The 14,650-nt window shown below is 46.1% G+C and overlaps 1 protein-coding gene across 3 annotated transcripts in view; it reads right to left on the reverse strand.

Annotated features, from left to right (window-relative positions):
- Positions 1–14,650, reverse strand: part of ERI3 (ERI1 exoribonuclease family member 3) — a 129,533-nt gene that overhangs the window by 64,563 nt on the left and 50,320 nt on the right. For all 3 annotated transcript variants that reach the window (XM_056497123.1, XM_056497124.1, XM_056497125.1), the window contains exon 6: positions 13,562–13,634. In XM_056497123.1, coding sequence (XP_056353098.1) covers positions 13,562–13,634 — 73 coding nt within the window. The remainder of the gene's footprint in view (positions 1–13,561; positions 13,635–14,650) is intronic.

A 14,650-nucleotide genomic window follows, 5' to 3' on the forward strand; every position in this document is an offset into this window, starting at 1 on the left:
TGGATCTGTTGGAGCCCCTATCCCCACAGCACGTCGGCCCCATTCTTACAGCTGGATTTAGCTGGGCCCCATAGGGAAGGCTGAGCAAGGAATGTATCGATAGAACTCTCCTGCAGCAAGAGGAATGACTATGCACCTCCACTGCTTAGAGCAGATGGCCCATGTGCAGCTCCTGGGTGGTAGCTGGAAACTGTGTGGGGCAGAGTTACCAAGGGAAGATCAGTGACCTCCTGATAGGCATGGACTGTCCCCACAGGGGAAAGAATGGTGCAGCAAAACCAGCTTCATACAGGCGAAACACACATGGTACAATGGCAAAGGGAAACACAAAACACAGGAGAGACTCAGAGGTGTTTCTGGTTTGGCAGCTCTGCCAAGGCCAGCTCCAGTACCTGGAAGGGCTGAGCAGTGGTTGTGGGGACATCCCTCCACTGCAGTGGCCAAATACAGTTGGTGCCAAAAGGCAAGAACAGAATGGCATGTCCTAAGGAGGCTGAAAGACCCTCACCTACAAAAATAAAGGCCCAGTATGGACCTGCTGGAGCCAGCAATTAGCTCTTTGAAAGTTCTGTGCTACCCTTAGTTCTGGTAGAACTGCTTCCTCCAAAACACACTGTCAGGCAAGAAGCGCACTCCTCTAGCAGCTGCAGCGTCCATGCAGGGCAGCTCCTGTCTTAGTGAGGAGCACAGCCAAGGCAAAGATTCCAAATGATCTCTCAAATATTAACACTATCAGTGAGGGCTGGGCTGACAGAGGTTACTACATTGGGAAAGCACAGAGAACAGGCTTTCCTGAAATTGGTACAAAACCATACACTAAATATACACAGTTTGTTTGAAAACACATCTGCAGGATGCATGCAGGAGGAGCACTGGCAGAACGGTACACTGAAGTTTCATCTCCACACCACTAAAACCATTGGGGATGTCAGCCAATGCTTGGAGGAAAGACAAGAGCTCAATTACACCCCATCCTGCATGGCTTAATGTAAGTCATTTGCTTTAAGGTATTTTAAGTGCAGTGTTGAAATGCCGGTGATCTGGCTCAAAGAAAGGTGAGGTGGATGGAGCAGATCCATCAGCCATGAGCAAGACCTACATTTTCAGCTGTGGATAATACATCCAGGAAAACATCAAACAATTATGAGTTTTTGCAACACAACTTGAATACAAGAAAGAAAGGTGCATGTTTGCCAGTAAATAAAAACATATTACCACACCTACTGACACTCAGAAGGGACTGCTGAGAGCTTGATGGGTACTGAGCAAGCTTGGGAATGGCCATTTGTTCAGGAGCTCTGATGCCCTATAAAGATAGCAGCAACACTCATGTCAGAGCACTCAAGGAGAAGATAGTCCTAGTCTGTAGGAGACGGTGCCCAGGCAACTGGGAAAACCAGTTATTATGGGATAAACTTTGGCTGGGCTCACGCTTCAGAGTGATGAGAGCTGCCCTCCCCAGCAGGCCAAAAAATAAGAGAAGTCTATGCCCAGACAAGGGCAAAAGATGGGTTGTTTTCTAAACAAAAGTAGATCATATCTGTAGACTTTTCAGCCAGTTCTTAGAAAAGCCACTTTGATAGATTCAATCCTTGGGCTGCAGGCAGAGTTCAAGCATGGAAACCTGCAAGTGGAAAGAGCAAAAGCCAGGATGAAGCCAGAAGTGCAATGCCAGCCTGGGGGAAGGGTGACAGGAGACTTTTAATCCTAATTCTGAAATCAACTTGCTTAGTAGCCTTGGGGTTCTGAGGGATTTAATTAATTAATTTAATGAGTGTGAAGTACTGCAAGTTATTAATATACAAATTCCACTACTGTATCTCCCATCTCGCTGCTCTCCATCTTTGGACACTCTATACTGAGCCCATGAGAAGCCAAAGCCAAGCCCTGGTATGCTTCTGTGCAATGGGGCAAAGCCTGCACACACACACTTTCCCAGCCAAGACACCAGTAGCAAGGTCCCAGTCCTCTCAGGAAGACAGTGCATCACACACGGCACAGGGCACCAGGAACACCTCATGTAAAAAAACCTCAAACACTTCTGTTCTTCCCACTTACAGGTAAGCCAATGGCTAGCATAAACCAGCCTGCTGTTACTGGTGGTGATGGCAAACAGTCACTCTCCCTTTTGTAGCTATGCTGGCTTGGTAGGACAATGAGGACCAAACCAGTCAGTGTTTTAATCTCCAAGGCTAGAAAATCTGATAGCCCATCATGCTCTCTTGGAGAACTGCAAAAGCCTATTTTCATGCTCCTGTCTTTCAAATAAATGCTGAGAAAACCAGCTCCTTTCCCAGGCACTAGGCAGCTGTGCCTAGTGAATCAAGTAAATCTCTAGCTGAAGGACTGGGATGCAGGGATGCTCTGTCCCTTGCTTTTCCCATGGGACTCTAGGAAAGGCCATTTTTCACACATTTGTGCCCTCAGTTCCCAGTTCCTCCTGACATGGAATGCAGCACATGTTGCAGGACTGTTGTAAAACATGCCCTGCCTCTAATCCCTTCTCCTCCAACCTTGCACTGGTATTGACTTCATGGAGCTGTGTCAGGCCTGGGGTCAGCTTCCCTCTCACAATACCAGGGCACAAAGAAGGTTCCAGCCCCTCTGGTGGACCTCAGTACTCGAGATACAGGGAAATGCAGGATGCTCCACAGTGTCACATAAACAGGCAGGTAAGACTGGAGGTCCCAGCTTCTGCCAACACAGCAGGCTGTAGGGACATGTGAAATGCCAAACCTGTGCCAGACTAACATCTAGCTCATAAATGCTTAATTCTGACCATTTTTGTGGTTCCCCTGGCTTGCTCCTGACCTGCCATGCTAAGGCCACCAAGACTGGGTTCAAGCTCCTTCTAAAACTTTTGTCTTTAGCACCTATAGCACACAGCCCCATAAGAGGCAGGACTAGGGGCGCCAGCACAGCTCCTTCCTCAACCTGCAAGTAGCAACCAGACCCACGGAACAAAGGTCTGAGCAGTATGTTTAACCTCAGCAGCAGCACACACACAGAGCCAGATGGAAACCAGGAGGCTCCTCGGTGCAGGGGACAGATGTTCAAATCCCCCAGCACAGGAAATGCAGGCACACTGAGGTGCAGCTGAGCAATATGGCACTCAGTAGGAAGAGCAGCACGCAAGGTCTGAGCAGCTGCCTTTCTGCCTTTTGCCTGTAGCTAAAACAACGTGCATAGAAACAATCACAAATGCCAACCTGCCTCCAACCACTTGCATAGACAAGGATGCTTTTGGTAAAGTTACCATTGCAGTGTGCTCAGCTGTTCAGAATTTCATCTAAAAGGCAAATATTTTGCCCTGGTTAAAAAAAGCTCAAAGGCAACAAATTCTCCTCTCTGCTTTGTCCAGTAGCTGCAGGCTACATGGGGACAAGGAACATAATTGTGCATGTCAGTTTTCTCTTGAATCAACACCTTCTGACCTTACCTGAGAACCCCCTCTATCACATGTGGCTACAGGAGGCCCTGGTTCTTACTTGAAGCCTAAAGGCACTGCCAAATAATAAAGTCTGCCTTGGGATTTTCCCAGTTTAAAGATCTGGGATTTGGGCAGACAGCATCAGGAGAGGAGTGGAGACTGTACATGGCACCCAATGGAAATACCCCTTCTTTCCCTGCTCATGTACTCTTGAGTTTCAGTGATGTGTCCCAAGGAATGCAGAGAGCCTGTGTCCCAACACAAGGGCAAAGGAAGTAGTATCATAACACACAGGGCAAGCAGGAGGGGAGAAGTAATGACTGACTGCTTCAAGGCAGGACCAGCTCTACCCAAACCAGCCCCACCACATTCTTCTGAACTCACAAGACCTAGAGATCCCATATTCCTGCTCTTATCCATAGAGACTGCATACTAATATTCTTGCAGCAGGTAAGGATGTGATCGAGAGCCATACACCACAACCAGTCAGAAATTGAGCACTTTTATTCCTCCAAAATGATTTCTGCTTAGTCTTCTCTAGGCTGATATCCCAGATCACAGAAGCAATTAGGTTGGAAAAGACCTCTGAGCTCATGGAGTCTAACCTGTGACCTAACACCACCTTGTTAACCAGACCATGGCACTGACTGCCACATCCGGTCTTTCCCCAAACACCTCCCAGGATGGTGACCCCACCACCTCCCTGGGCAGCCCATTCCAATACCTAATCACCCCTTCTGTGAAGAAATTCTTCCTAAAGTCCAGCTTAAAAATACCCTGGCACAGGTGGAGGATCTGTCCTCTAAATCCCTCGATCTTCCTCTGGATGTCATGTCTTCCAGTTCCTTCTGGCCCTTCTCTGTTTTTTTCCACCTGTGTCAGATCCTCCCTGAATACAGTATGTGAAACTCTTTTGTTCCAGAGGGTAAGACCAGGCTGTACACCCTGCCTATGAAAAGAGGAGAACTTTAACATGCACCTAGCACATTTTAGTATGTATTAGCAAAAGAGAATGTAGGAGAACCCCTGATGGTAAAGAAGTTAACCTGTGTGTGAGATGTCATGAGAAAACATGCAGCATAGCTACGAGAAGGACAGAAGGATGGAAGGAAGTTCCAGAAAGAGCTTGTTGTTAATAGGACCAAAATACTCCGGCGCCCCCTTTACCCTGGAGTAGCTCTAAGTGGCTTCCATATAACTTACATTAGTCCTCAGGGAATCACATCTTACCTGTCTCCAATTTGTACAGACACAAGTTCCACAGAAAATTGTTCCCATGTTTTGATGATGTAATTTTCAAAAAAACCCCAAACCAATAACCAAAGGAGGGGAAAACAGAATTATTTGATTCAGGCAAAAATGGACACTATTTCTGCCTTCCTGAGATGGGCATATATGTTATTGTTCAAGTCATCCAAAACCAGTGAAGCCTCCAGGCTGCATCTAGAGCCCCTCTCAGCTGTAGCAAGACCAGTTTCTGAGACTGCAAGGAAAGGAAATGAAATGTGAGGCTGGGATCATTACTTTGAAACTATAAGCTCGTGCCACTGAGCCAAAGCCTGTTATATCGACATGGGTTTGTGTCACCCACTGGCAGACATCATTCTCTATCTCTGCCTGCTCAGTTCCCCTCCTCCCAGGACAGCTGGCAGCACGGTCATCCGCAATGCTCTGCAAAGTCTAGCTACAGAAAGCTCCCAACACTTTGCCCAGCAGGTTAAGTTACAGGACTGAGCCACTGCAGAGTGGAGAATATCCTGCTGACTACTCCATCATGCTTGGAAGCTGCTGGTAAAGCACAAAGTGCCACTTGTAGAGGAGTACATAGCAGAAACCTCAAGTTCCCTGCCCTGTTACAGGGTCCAGAGGGAGGTGTTGTTTCTTAAAGCCTCCAGTGTTTAAACGCTACTGAATTTGCACCTCTGCTGTCACAGAAGATACTTCCACTCTGTGTCTCCAGTCACCAGCTTAGGCAGAGCTCTTAAGGGAGGGAGACAGCCTTCCTTGGCAGTGAGTCCCAGGCTGAGAACGTTGGGGGAAGAGCCCTGAACAACAACTATTGTGCATGTAGCCCACACACTGTGCCTATGCTTTCTTAGTTTTATGTGAAAGCAGATGTCAAAACCAACCCTGATGATTACTCTATATTATGTGAGCACTCTACCTTAGCATGTATTGCAAACGCACCACAACAACAACCCCTCGGTTCATCTGGCTACAACTTGTAGGGAAACTGAGACATCAACCCATGCTGTACCTTCTCCTAATGAGTCCAGGAAGAGAAAAGGGAAAAGACTGCCAAGAACTTCCAGAATGCCCTGCCTATTGGTTTTCCTTAGAAGTACGTTTTCACTCAGCACTCCTTAAATAAGAAGGAAGGACAGGTTGCTCTGCTGAAGGACAGAAAGGGCTGCTCCTTTAAGGCCTCTCCTGGATGCCCTTTCCCGTTGAGATGACTATCCTCAACTCCCTCCTCATCTCCCTCCCTTTGATTTAAGAGTTCCTCTCCTGGCCCTGACAGTAAGGTATTTCTGTCCCACAGATTATAACTCACTCTGGGCTATTATTCAACTCCCAAGCCCTGGCCCTGCTGCATTTAGTCCAAACATAATATCCTTCATGCATATATTATCTGTCTCCCTATTATCTGGAATCATTTCGGAATTAAATTTCAGTCCCGCAATATTGGCTTGAAGAGCGGCTCGCTTTATGGGCTAGTCAAAGGTTAGAATACCAATCAAAATAACACTGCCGATGCAGAGAGACATTTTAATATTCCAAAACCCGGTAATTGTAAAAGGACATAATATTTTTTCCCTGATTACCCCAAAGGCAACACATGTTAACAAGGCGAGGGAGAGAGTGAAAGAAATTTCAGAGTTCAGACAGCTGCACGACAGATTTAAAGGAGAAGCCGTGGATGGCTGCTGTGCTCCAGCCCTGGATCAGGAGGGTTCCTCTGCCCATGCCAGAGGTGCCACATTCTCCAGGATGCTTCCCCCTCCATTCCCAGCCTTGTATTGGTGCTGTGAGTGCTCGGTAAGCCAGGAGCCCTCAAGAGTGCTCTCACTGCAAGGGAACAGAACAGCCAGAGCTGTGTGAGACGGACGAGCAAAGATCATCACAGTAGAAGAAACAGCCATGATCAGCTGGCCTGACCTGCACAAGCCACAGCACTGCCCCAGGTTCCTGTCTGAACCACAGCTGGTGTTCTTAGGAAAAAAGCCTTCCCTCCTGAGCTGGATAATCCATCACAGCCCTCGGTAAGTTGTTCCAATGGTTAATTACCCCACAGTAAAGATCTGCACCTGAATTACCTTGCTTTGGCTTCTGGGAACTGGAACTGCTTATGCTTTTGTCTGCTTCTGTGAAGGAACCTCTTGTCACATCTTGGCTCTCCCTTTAGATACTTGGCAACTACAGCCCTTACCCTTCTCAGGTACCCTAAATGGCTCCCAGTGCTGTTACTGCATGGCGAGTGCTCCTCTGGTCTTGCAGTTTTCATCCAGTCTTCAAGTTTCCAGAATTCTTTCTGATGCAGATGAGATCCAACACCCCATACTGGTCAAACCAGATCCAAAGAAAGAAATGATCCATCCCCTCTGCTCTCCTCACCATTGCCTGTTTATAAATCCAACAGCAGCCACCTTCTGGATGCAGTATCTGCACAAGTTATCGAAAATGATTTTTATGTTTTCTTTCAGGGCATTGACAAAAGTGTTAAATACAAGAGGTCTGAGAAATAGATCCCTGTGGGACCCCACTAGGAAGACATGCACTCCATGATGATTATCCATTTACAATTAAATGCTAGGAGCTGTCAGTTTGCTCTTTCTTAATCAATGTAATGTGTGCCATGTTGATTTTGTATCACTCTTGTTTCTTAATCAAAATGTCATAAGGTACCAAGTCAAATGCCTTCCAGAAGTATATTACATTGACGTGGTTACCTTTATCAACCAAACATGTATTCTCATAAAAAAAATATCAAGTTAGTTTGAAAAAGATCTAGTTTCCATAAATCCACATTGATTGGCATTATATTACCCTCTTTTCATTCTTTATTAATCAACTATGATATCTGGCTTTTCATTACTTTGCCCAGAATTAATGTCAAGATGATAGGACTATAATTACTTCATCGGTCATCCCATTTGCCCTTCTAAATTACTGGTACAACATTAGCTTTCTTCCAGTCCTCTAGAACTTCCCCCATGTTCAAAGACTTATTAATAGTCCAGGGCATCTCAGCCAGCTCTTTAAAACTCCTTTAAACCAGCTGTGCAAAATGCCAACCAATTCACCACTTGACTTTATCAGAAAATTGTGTTTAACAGCAAACCTCTTGCTCAGCAATATGGCAACCTCTGCCTTTCTTTAAATACAGAGCAAAGTATGTATTAAACACTGTCATTTCGCTGTTATAAGCAATTCCTTCCATTTCCTTCCAACTATGAACCAATGCTATTCCACAGACACTTTCCTCATCTCCGTGAAAGAGATACTCTTACTTTCCTAGCCCCAGAGTCACACTTCTCCTTGTGTTTCCTGTTATAACCTCTCCCATTTCTGCCCTCTGAGACTGAGGTGAAGAATCCAGCAAGTCTAGGTCCCACTGAAGAAAGTTTTGACAGAGTCGCAGGACAGGCAAATCAGCAAAGCCCAGGGCACAGTTCTCCACAGTTAGGAGGCAACATTTATTCATGTGCTTGATGCTCTGGTCATGAAGCACTTTGCCTGAGGAGTCCTCCTCTGGCATTTCTAACCTTACCAGGCATTTTATATTCCCTGCAGCCAGTAACTCAATAAACAGGAAATTTATAACAATCACTCTAAGTCCTCAAGAAGTTAGACCTCACAAAAGCAACTTCCAAATATATGGGTTAACACATAAACCATTTCTCACCCATTTCACTTCATCCAAAGCACTCAAGACACTTCAGCACTAAGTGCCTGAGAAGTACTCAGAGCCCCTCCTCCCACCCCAAAGGAAGAAGGAATTGTTAATTCAGAGGAGAGACAGAAAGCTGTTAGCAAATCTTTGTTTGTTTAAGATGTGTTTATTTCTAGTAGCCAAATATTAACAAAAACCTCCCATTACACGCTTCCTCTGACACACTTCACAATGCAACTAGGTGACCTTAAAACATTTGTGCATGTGTATTAACAGTTTGCTTCCAAACAGGAACTACAGATCAATAAAGGCTGACCCTGGAAAGGACCAGCTCTGTGCACAACCACAGCATCCCAGCATGGTCACTTTGTGCTCCCCAAGGCTCTGTCAACCCAGTTTCATCGTGTCCAGAGGAGGAAATTTGCATTTCTTCACACACGTCATTCAACTCTTGCCTTTCATAAAAACTCCCCTGAATTTCAGGGGGATGTCAAACTAAGACCAGTTTTCTGTCACTGCTAAAGCAGCCACTATTACTGTATCTAAAGACATGCTGCACCCTCTGAACAGAAATCAGAGATGGTCAAAGGTGCCAGGATAGCTGTGTGGAGAAACAGACAGCTCTGTGATGGGTATGAAGATTGTCTTCTTTGAAAAAAATAATAAAATATAATTTGAGAAACAAGGAATAAACCAAACCCTTAGTGGATATATAAAACACTCAACTACAAAACATCCAGAAAATAAATGGAAGATGAGGATAGTGTACACATGCTAAGAATAACTTCCACAAGCCAGCTCTAGAGTCACAGAGCCCAGAAGTGCCTTTGTGCCAGCCCTCCAACAAGTTTTGCTGTGCTGGAAAAGACAATTGAGCAAGAATATGACTGACATCTCAAATCAAGAGTAACACCATGAAGAACTAGAAACATGTTCTTTCATACAATGCAAGACCTAGGTCCAAGAAAATGATCTGACAATAGGTTTAAAAGAAACAAAGAGACCTGAATCTTCACACAACGTATGAGTAAACAGAGTATAATTGATGCATAATTAAATAGCAAAAGTCATTGCCGCAGGATGCTGTAAAGACTGAAAGCATGAGCAGATTCAGAAAAGTGTGTACAAGTTTGTGGTAGACAGCCATGGTAAAAACAGTGGGTGATAGATACAGTGGCCAGGGACAGCTCCCAGTTCTTGAGGAGACAATTGTGGGAATCAGAGAAAGCTTACTCAAGCCATGGTCTCCCTGTTACACCTACAAGCATTGGCTACCTGGCTTCTGGCATAAAGATAATTTGGGTTACATCCCTGGTCTGTCCAAATGATAATCCCTCATCATCTTTCTAACATTCTTCTTGCACAAGCTTATTGTAAGAAAAACTGTCTTCAACCCTCTTCTTCTACCTCCTCCCTCCTTTAAACAGCTCTCCCTTCAGTAATATGCCCCCAGCCCAATGGTGCTGCCAACTCCTACTGCCTGCTGGGTTTCCCTTTCCCGGGCTCTTGACACCCTGTGATTGCAGGCACTATGTCCTCAGCCTAACACAGCACTGGTTCCAGCCCCAGGGGTGATGATTCACCACGGGACCAATTGTGCTGCTAACTCCAGTTAGGGACCTGGAAAACAAACCACAGAGGCTCCTGAAAGAGCAGAGAGCGCACAAATGAGAGCTGATCCTTGTGTTAGAATAAGCAGTAATGGATTTACCCAGGCTACCTGAGGATTCTCTCGGGGTAGCAGCTTGGTTATAGTTTTCTAGCTACAGCAGCTTTCCTTTTTCCATAAATCTTGACCCATGGCCCCCTGCTTTCTGCACACATTACTCCACCGGTGCCCCTCTCTCCTGACATGAAGCACGCTCTGTTATTTCCACCCTGAGCATCTGGCTCCAGTGATGTCGCTCAGGTTCTGCACCTCAGTCTTAACCCACAGGGCCCCTGCAGATCAACATGACAGGTACCTAAGGAGAACTGGCAGATGGGATGGTGGCTCTCTATTGAGATGGTTTAGGGGGATATCTGAAATAGTGCAGCATTCAAAGAAAGCCCCCTCTGCTTTCTGCTCCCCTCCCACAAGGCTGAGCTAATCGAAGTGAAGAACATGATAAACTCTCTGCCCCGAGTCAGCTCTACACTGACAGTTCACTAGAGATACAAGATCGCTCAGTGACATTAAAAATGTCAGCAAACACCGATCAGGCTTGACAGAAGGGATGCATTAGCAGGCTGGGGGAGGGTGCACAGGGCAAGGTAAAACTTCAGCAAACATGGCCAAGTGCACAGGCAGCTTTTCCCTTCCCCCATCTCCTCCACAGAATGCTGTTTTACAGATCCCAAGACACTGTGGCCACCATTGCAGCGGTCACATGTGGAGCACACCACCAACTGAACGGCCAGATCAATCCAACAAGGTTTGCCTGAGGCAAAGCAAGTGTGACAGCTACTGGGGGCAACTCCTGTCTCCAGCTTGCCCAGAGGCAGGTCTAGGAAACTGTGAGAGCTGCCTGCAGGCACAAAGTTCTCACCTCAACTACTCCTGCAGCACAGCAGTGAAAAGGGAAGCTTATTGGCAAATGAACTCTGAGAAAGACTCCCTCACCACTGCAGGAAGAAGATCTGCTGAGCTCTGGAGCATCCCACACTCTGGCAGGGGGAGTCCAGACCAGGACTGTTTTTTAAAATGATACAAAATGGAGACAAAGAGGACCTGAAGCTGTGTGTGCATCTGCAGAGGAATCTGGAACCTATTTTGTTGCTACTGCAATACACATCAGTACACACACTTGTCTGTGTGTAATCCTACTTCAGCACTGCCTGGTGGTTGCAGGAGCTCCCTAATTCAGAAAGGTCCTCTTGTTACCACTGTTCATAAGCGAAGGCTCAAAGAAGATACAGCAGGTGCAGGTGGGGTCATCCTTTCAGGAAACTGCTGTCACATGTGCCTGTTTTCTTGAGATCTGAAACATTCAAGTTTCTGTATTATCCATGACCTAGAAATCATCAGTTTCACACTGCAAGCCCCACCCACCCTCCAACACTTTCCCTTACTTCATGGATGAGATCAGAGGCAGACTCAGCCTAGGAGATATTTCTAAGTTAGGAATGTGCCAGAGGGAGGGGAAACTGAGCTATGCAGGGAAGAATGGCGGGGCTAGTTACCTGTCCACTCTTATCTGTCTCACACTGGGAGCTCATTCAATAGGGACTGAGTTTCCACTGGGTCCATCTGCTTGGACAGAATCAGTTATCTAGGTTGGAAATTCCCTCTTGTGAAAATACATGGTAGTTGCCCCACAAGTACCTGAAAGCAGAGCGTGGCACAGAAAGATCACCACCCCAGGGTAAAAGCAAGACCCAGGAGAAGCAGCTCCTTAGCCACAAGGCACAAGGCTGCTCTCCTCTGCAACACGGGTCACTTCCCAGAGGGACACAGGGTCCCTGGAACCAATCTGTGTTCAGAGGGTGTCAGGTATTAAAGTGCCAGAAAAACTTGATTATTTTTAAGGGACTAGAGGGGTTGAAAGAAGATCAACATTTCTCTCTCACATTCTCTTTCCTGCACAATCTGAAGGAGGTTGAACCTTTACTTTCCAAGTAACATATCTGCAGAGGAGGACAACCCAGCCCACGTGCCCCTCCATGCTCAGCATGTCACCCTTTCAGTGAGCTGCATGGGGGAACATTTCACTGTAACAACTTCCCTCCTGCCTTTAGCTCTGTGCTTGGGACTTCATGGATGTTTAGCAGCCCTCAGCTAACCATCAGAGTATTTGCTGACATGAAATACATGAATGCTCACCTCGAAGAAGACACACTTGCCTGGACATCTACCTAATGATGAATCCCAGCTCCTAACACGCTAAATCCAGGAGCCTTGAACTATGGGAAAGTGCCATAAGTCATTCATCCTGAGGCCCAGAGGAGAAGCATGGCTGGATCAACCTACTTCTTAGCAAACATCACAGTACACAGGGATTTTTTTTTTTTTAGTATTATTATTCTGCAGACATCAACCTGCTGGTTATATAGCTGCTATCCATTCACCGGAAGTTTAGTGAACTTCAAATGGCGATCATTAATGGTCACTGAACTGCAGAATGCCCCAATATGCTTTCAGATTTCATTTACCAAGGACCAGCAATCAGCCAAAAGATTTGCTCTGACAGCAGGGAAATACAAGACCCTTTGACAAGTTCAGCCAGGAATGTGCTGCCAGCATCCCTTGTTAAGTTCATGTTCTACCCTATTTGACGGAACAGATCATGCAAATTGTCCTTCTGCGGCCGCTCAGCCTGTCACTCATGCTTCCATTTAAAACAATAAATAAATAAAAGAACAAAAGAAAAGCCCGCAAGAACAATGAGCTGTTTATAAGAAAATTCCACTTACTGAGACCCTTAATTACCAGGAAAAGGCGTAGAAACCCAAATAAAGCACTAAATTGGATGGGGGAAGGGAATTGCTCATCTAAAGGTTTAACCAGGAGGGCCACCCCAATTTCTCATGTGCACAGACCACAGCCTCCTCCCTCACCCTGCTCCTGCTTGTAATCACACTTGTTCTTTTCTTCCCACTTGGGTTTGTGCCTTATGGCATCACCACATTTTTCTGTGCAGATGAAGCAGCTGTGCCAGGAGTCCTTGTGGATGCACAGCATGCTGCTTCTTAACCAGCCAGTGAAGGCATGGAGCAAAAGACAATGCATCAGACAGTACTCAGTCCAAGGCAATTTGCTTAGCAAAGTGATCACTGATCTCCTAGGTGGATGTGCTGCTGAGACAGCTCCCTTTCCTCACGCCACAAAGAGAAATGCTGATTTTTATATTGGAGTATTTCCACATTTATTAACCGGAATTTCATCTGATGGGAACCATGCTCCTAGGAGCCTTATACAGCCGCAAAACAAAACAAAGTCAGCAGTACTGGTGACAACACAACCTTCACTGAAAAGGGGTCTCACAGAGCCCCAATATTATGCAGAGACATTGCACTGTGCCTGCCACAATGGGATTCTCCCCAGCTGCAGAACACATCCCATCAAGTACAGCAAGACTCTATTAGAGGAGATACAATAGGGAGCTGGAGGACTCAGCTCAGCCCAGCTTCTGACAAAATAACTCATTTCAATGCAAAACAGCAGTAGTTATTAGACACCTCCTTAAAGAGGAAAAGTGAAGGACAAGGGGAGGAGGGAGACAGGGAGATAGGGACCATAGCAGCTTGCACAGAAGTACCTTTTTCAGATTAATCCACTGTTTGAAGTAATCAGCAACCGGCAGCCCTAAGTACTGGCATTGTCCTGGTAACCTGTAAGAGAGAAGAGAGAGCAAGTTTGATTCAATCAGTGTCTTGACAACACAAACTCTGTTTTCTTAAGTGCATTTCGTTCAGAGATGGAAAAGACTCTCAAGTCTGCTGTAACATCATGCTGCACATCAGAAATACCATTGCTCTTGGCAAAAAAATCTCATGAGAGTACAGCTTGGCTTACGACTTACATACATCCAGGCATATCCAGGCTGCTGCAACCTTTTAGACTAAACATTTTGAACAGTTGTGTGTACAAGTACAGCACTCAGCTCTTCTCCACACTGGCTAACATGCAAACATGACTGGAGTACCCAGGCTATCCTTGGCTAAGCAGATCCATCACAAATCCCTGCAAAACCATCCTGCTCTGCCAGTAGCTTACAGGGCTGACAGGAGGACTGACAATTCACCTGTCATGCCATGGTGCTTCTCCAGTTGGCCTTTATGGTTAAAATATCGAAAGAGATATGAAGGAGGGAAGGAAGCACCAAAGCATTCCTTTTTTGGATAGTAAAGCTGTAGGGCTAAGAAAGCAGAGGCTGTTTTCCAAGCAGGTGCTTGGAAGGAGAGCAGACACAACTCTGAAGATACAAGGTGAATCCTTGCTTCACCACTGTCTCACTAGGGATGTAAGCACAGCAGCCAGAGCTCTGAGCACACTATTGATCCTCTCCCTTCCTACACAAACCAGTGGAACAGGCTCAAAACAAACCAGCACCAGTAAGGGAGGCGGATTGCCTGAAGGGACAGCAGCACCTCAGGAAAGCTGCTCCTCCCACACTGTGCCAATCCCACTGTGTTTGCAGGGGAGAGAGGATGTGTCCCTCAGCCAGGGAACGCAGAGTTGCAAACCGTGTGGCTCCAGCCAAGCCTGTGCAGGGACATGAGTTATGTAAGTACTTCCTGGCCACTTTGATCTGATCAAGAGTAATTGATGGATCTTGTTCATTCACATACTGCTGAGCATGCCTGGAGCACTGGTCACAGGATCCTTAAGTGAAGCAAAGGAACAT

Source organism: Oenanthe melanoleuca, chromosome 8 (genome assembly GCF_029582105.1).
Source record: "Oenanthe melanoleuca isolate GR-GAL-2019-014 chromosome 8, OMel1.0, whole genome shotgun sequence".
Taxonomy (NCBI): Eukaryota; Metazoa; Chordata; class Aves; order Passeriformes; family Muscicapidae; genus Oenanthe; species Oenanthe melanoleuca.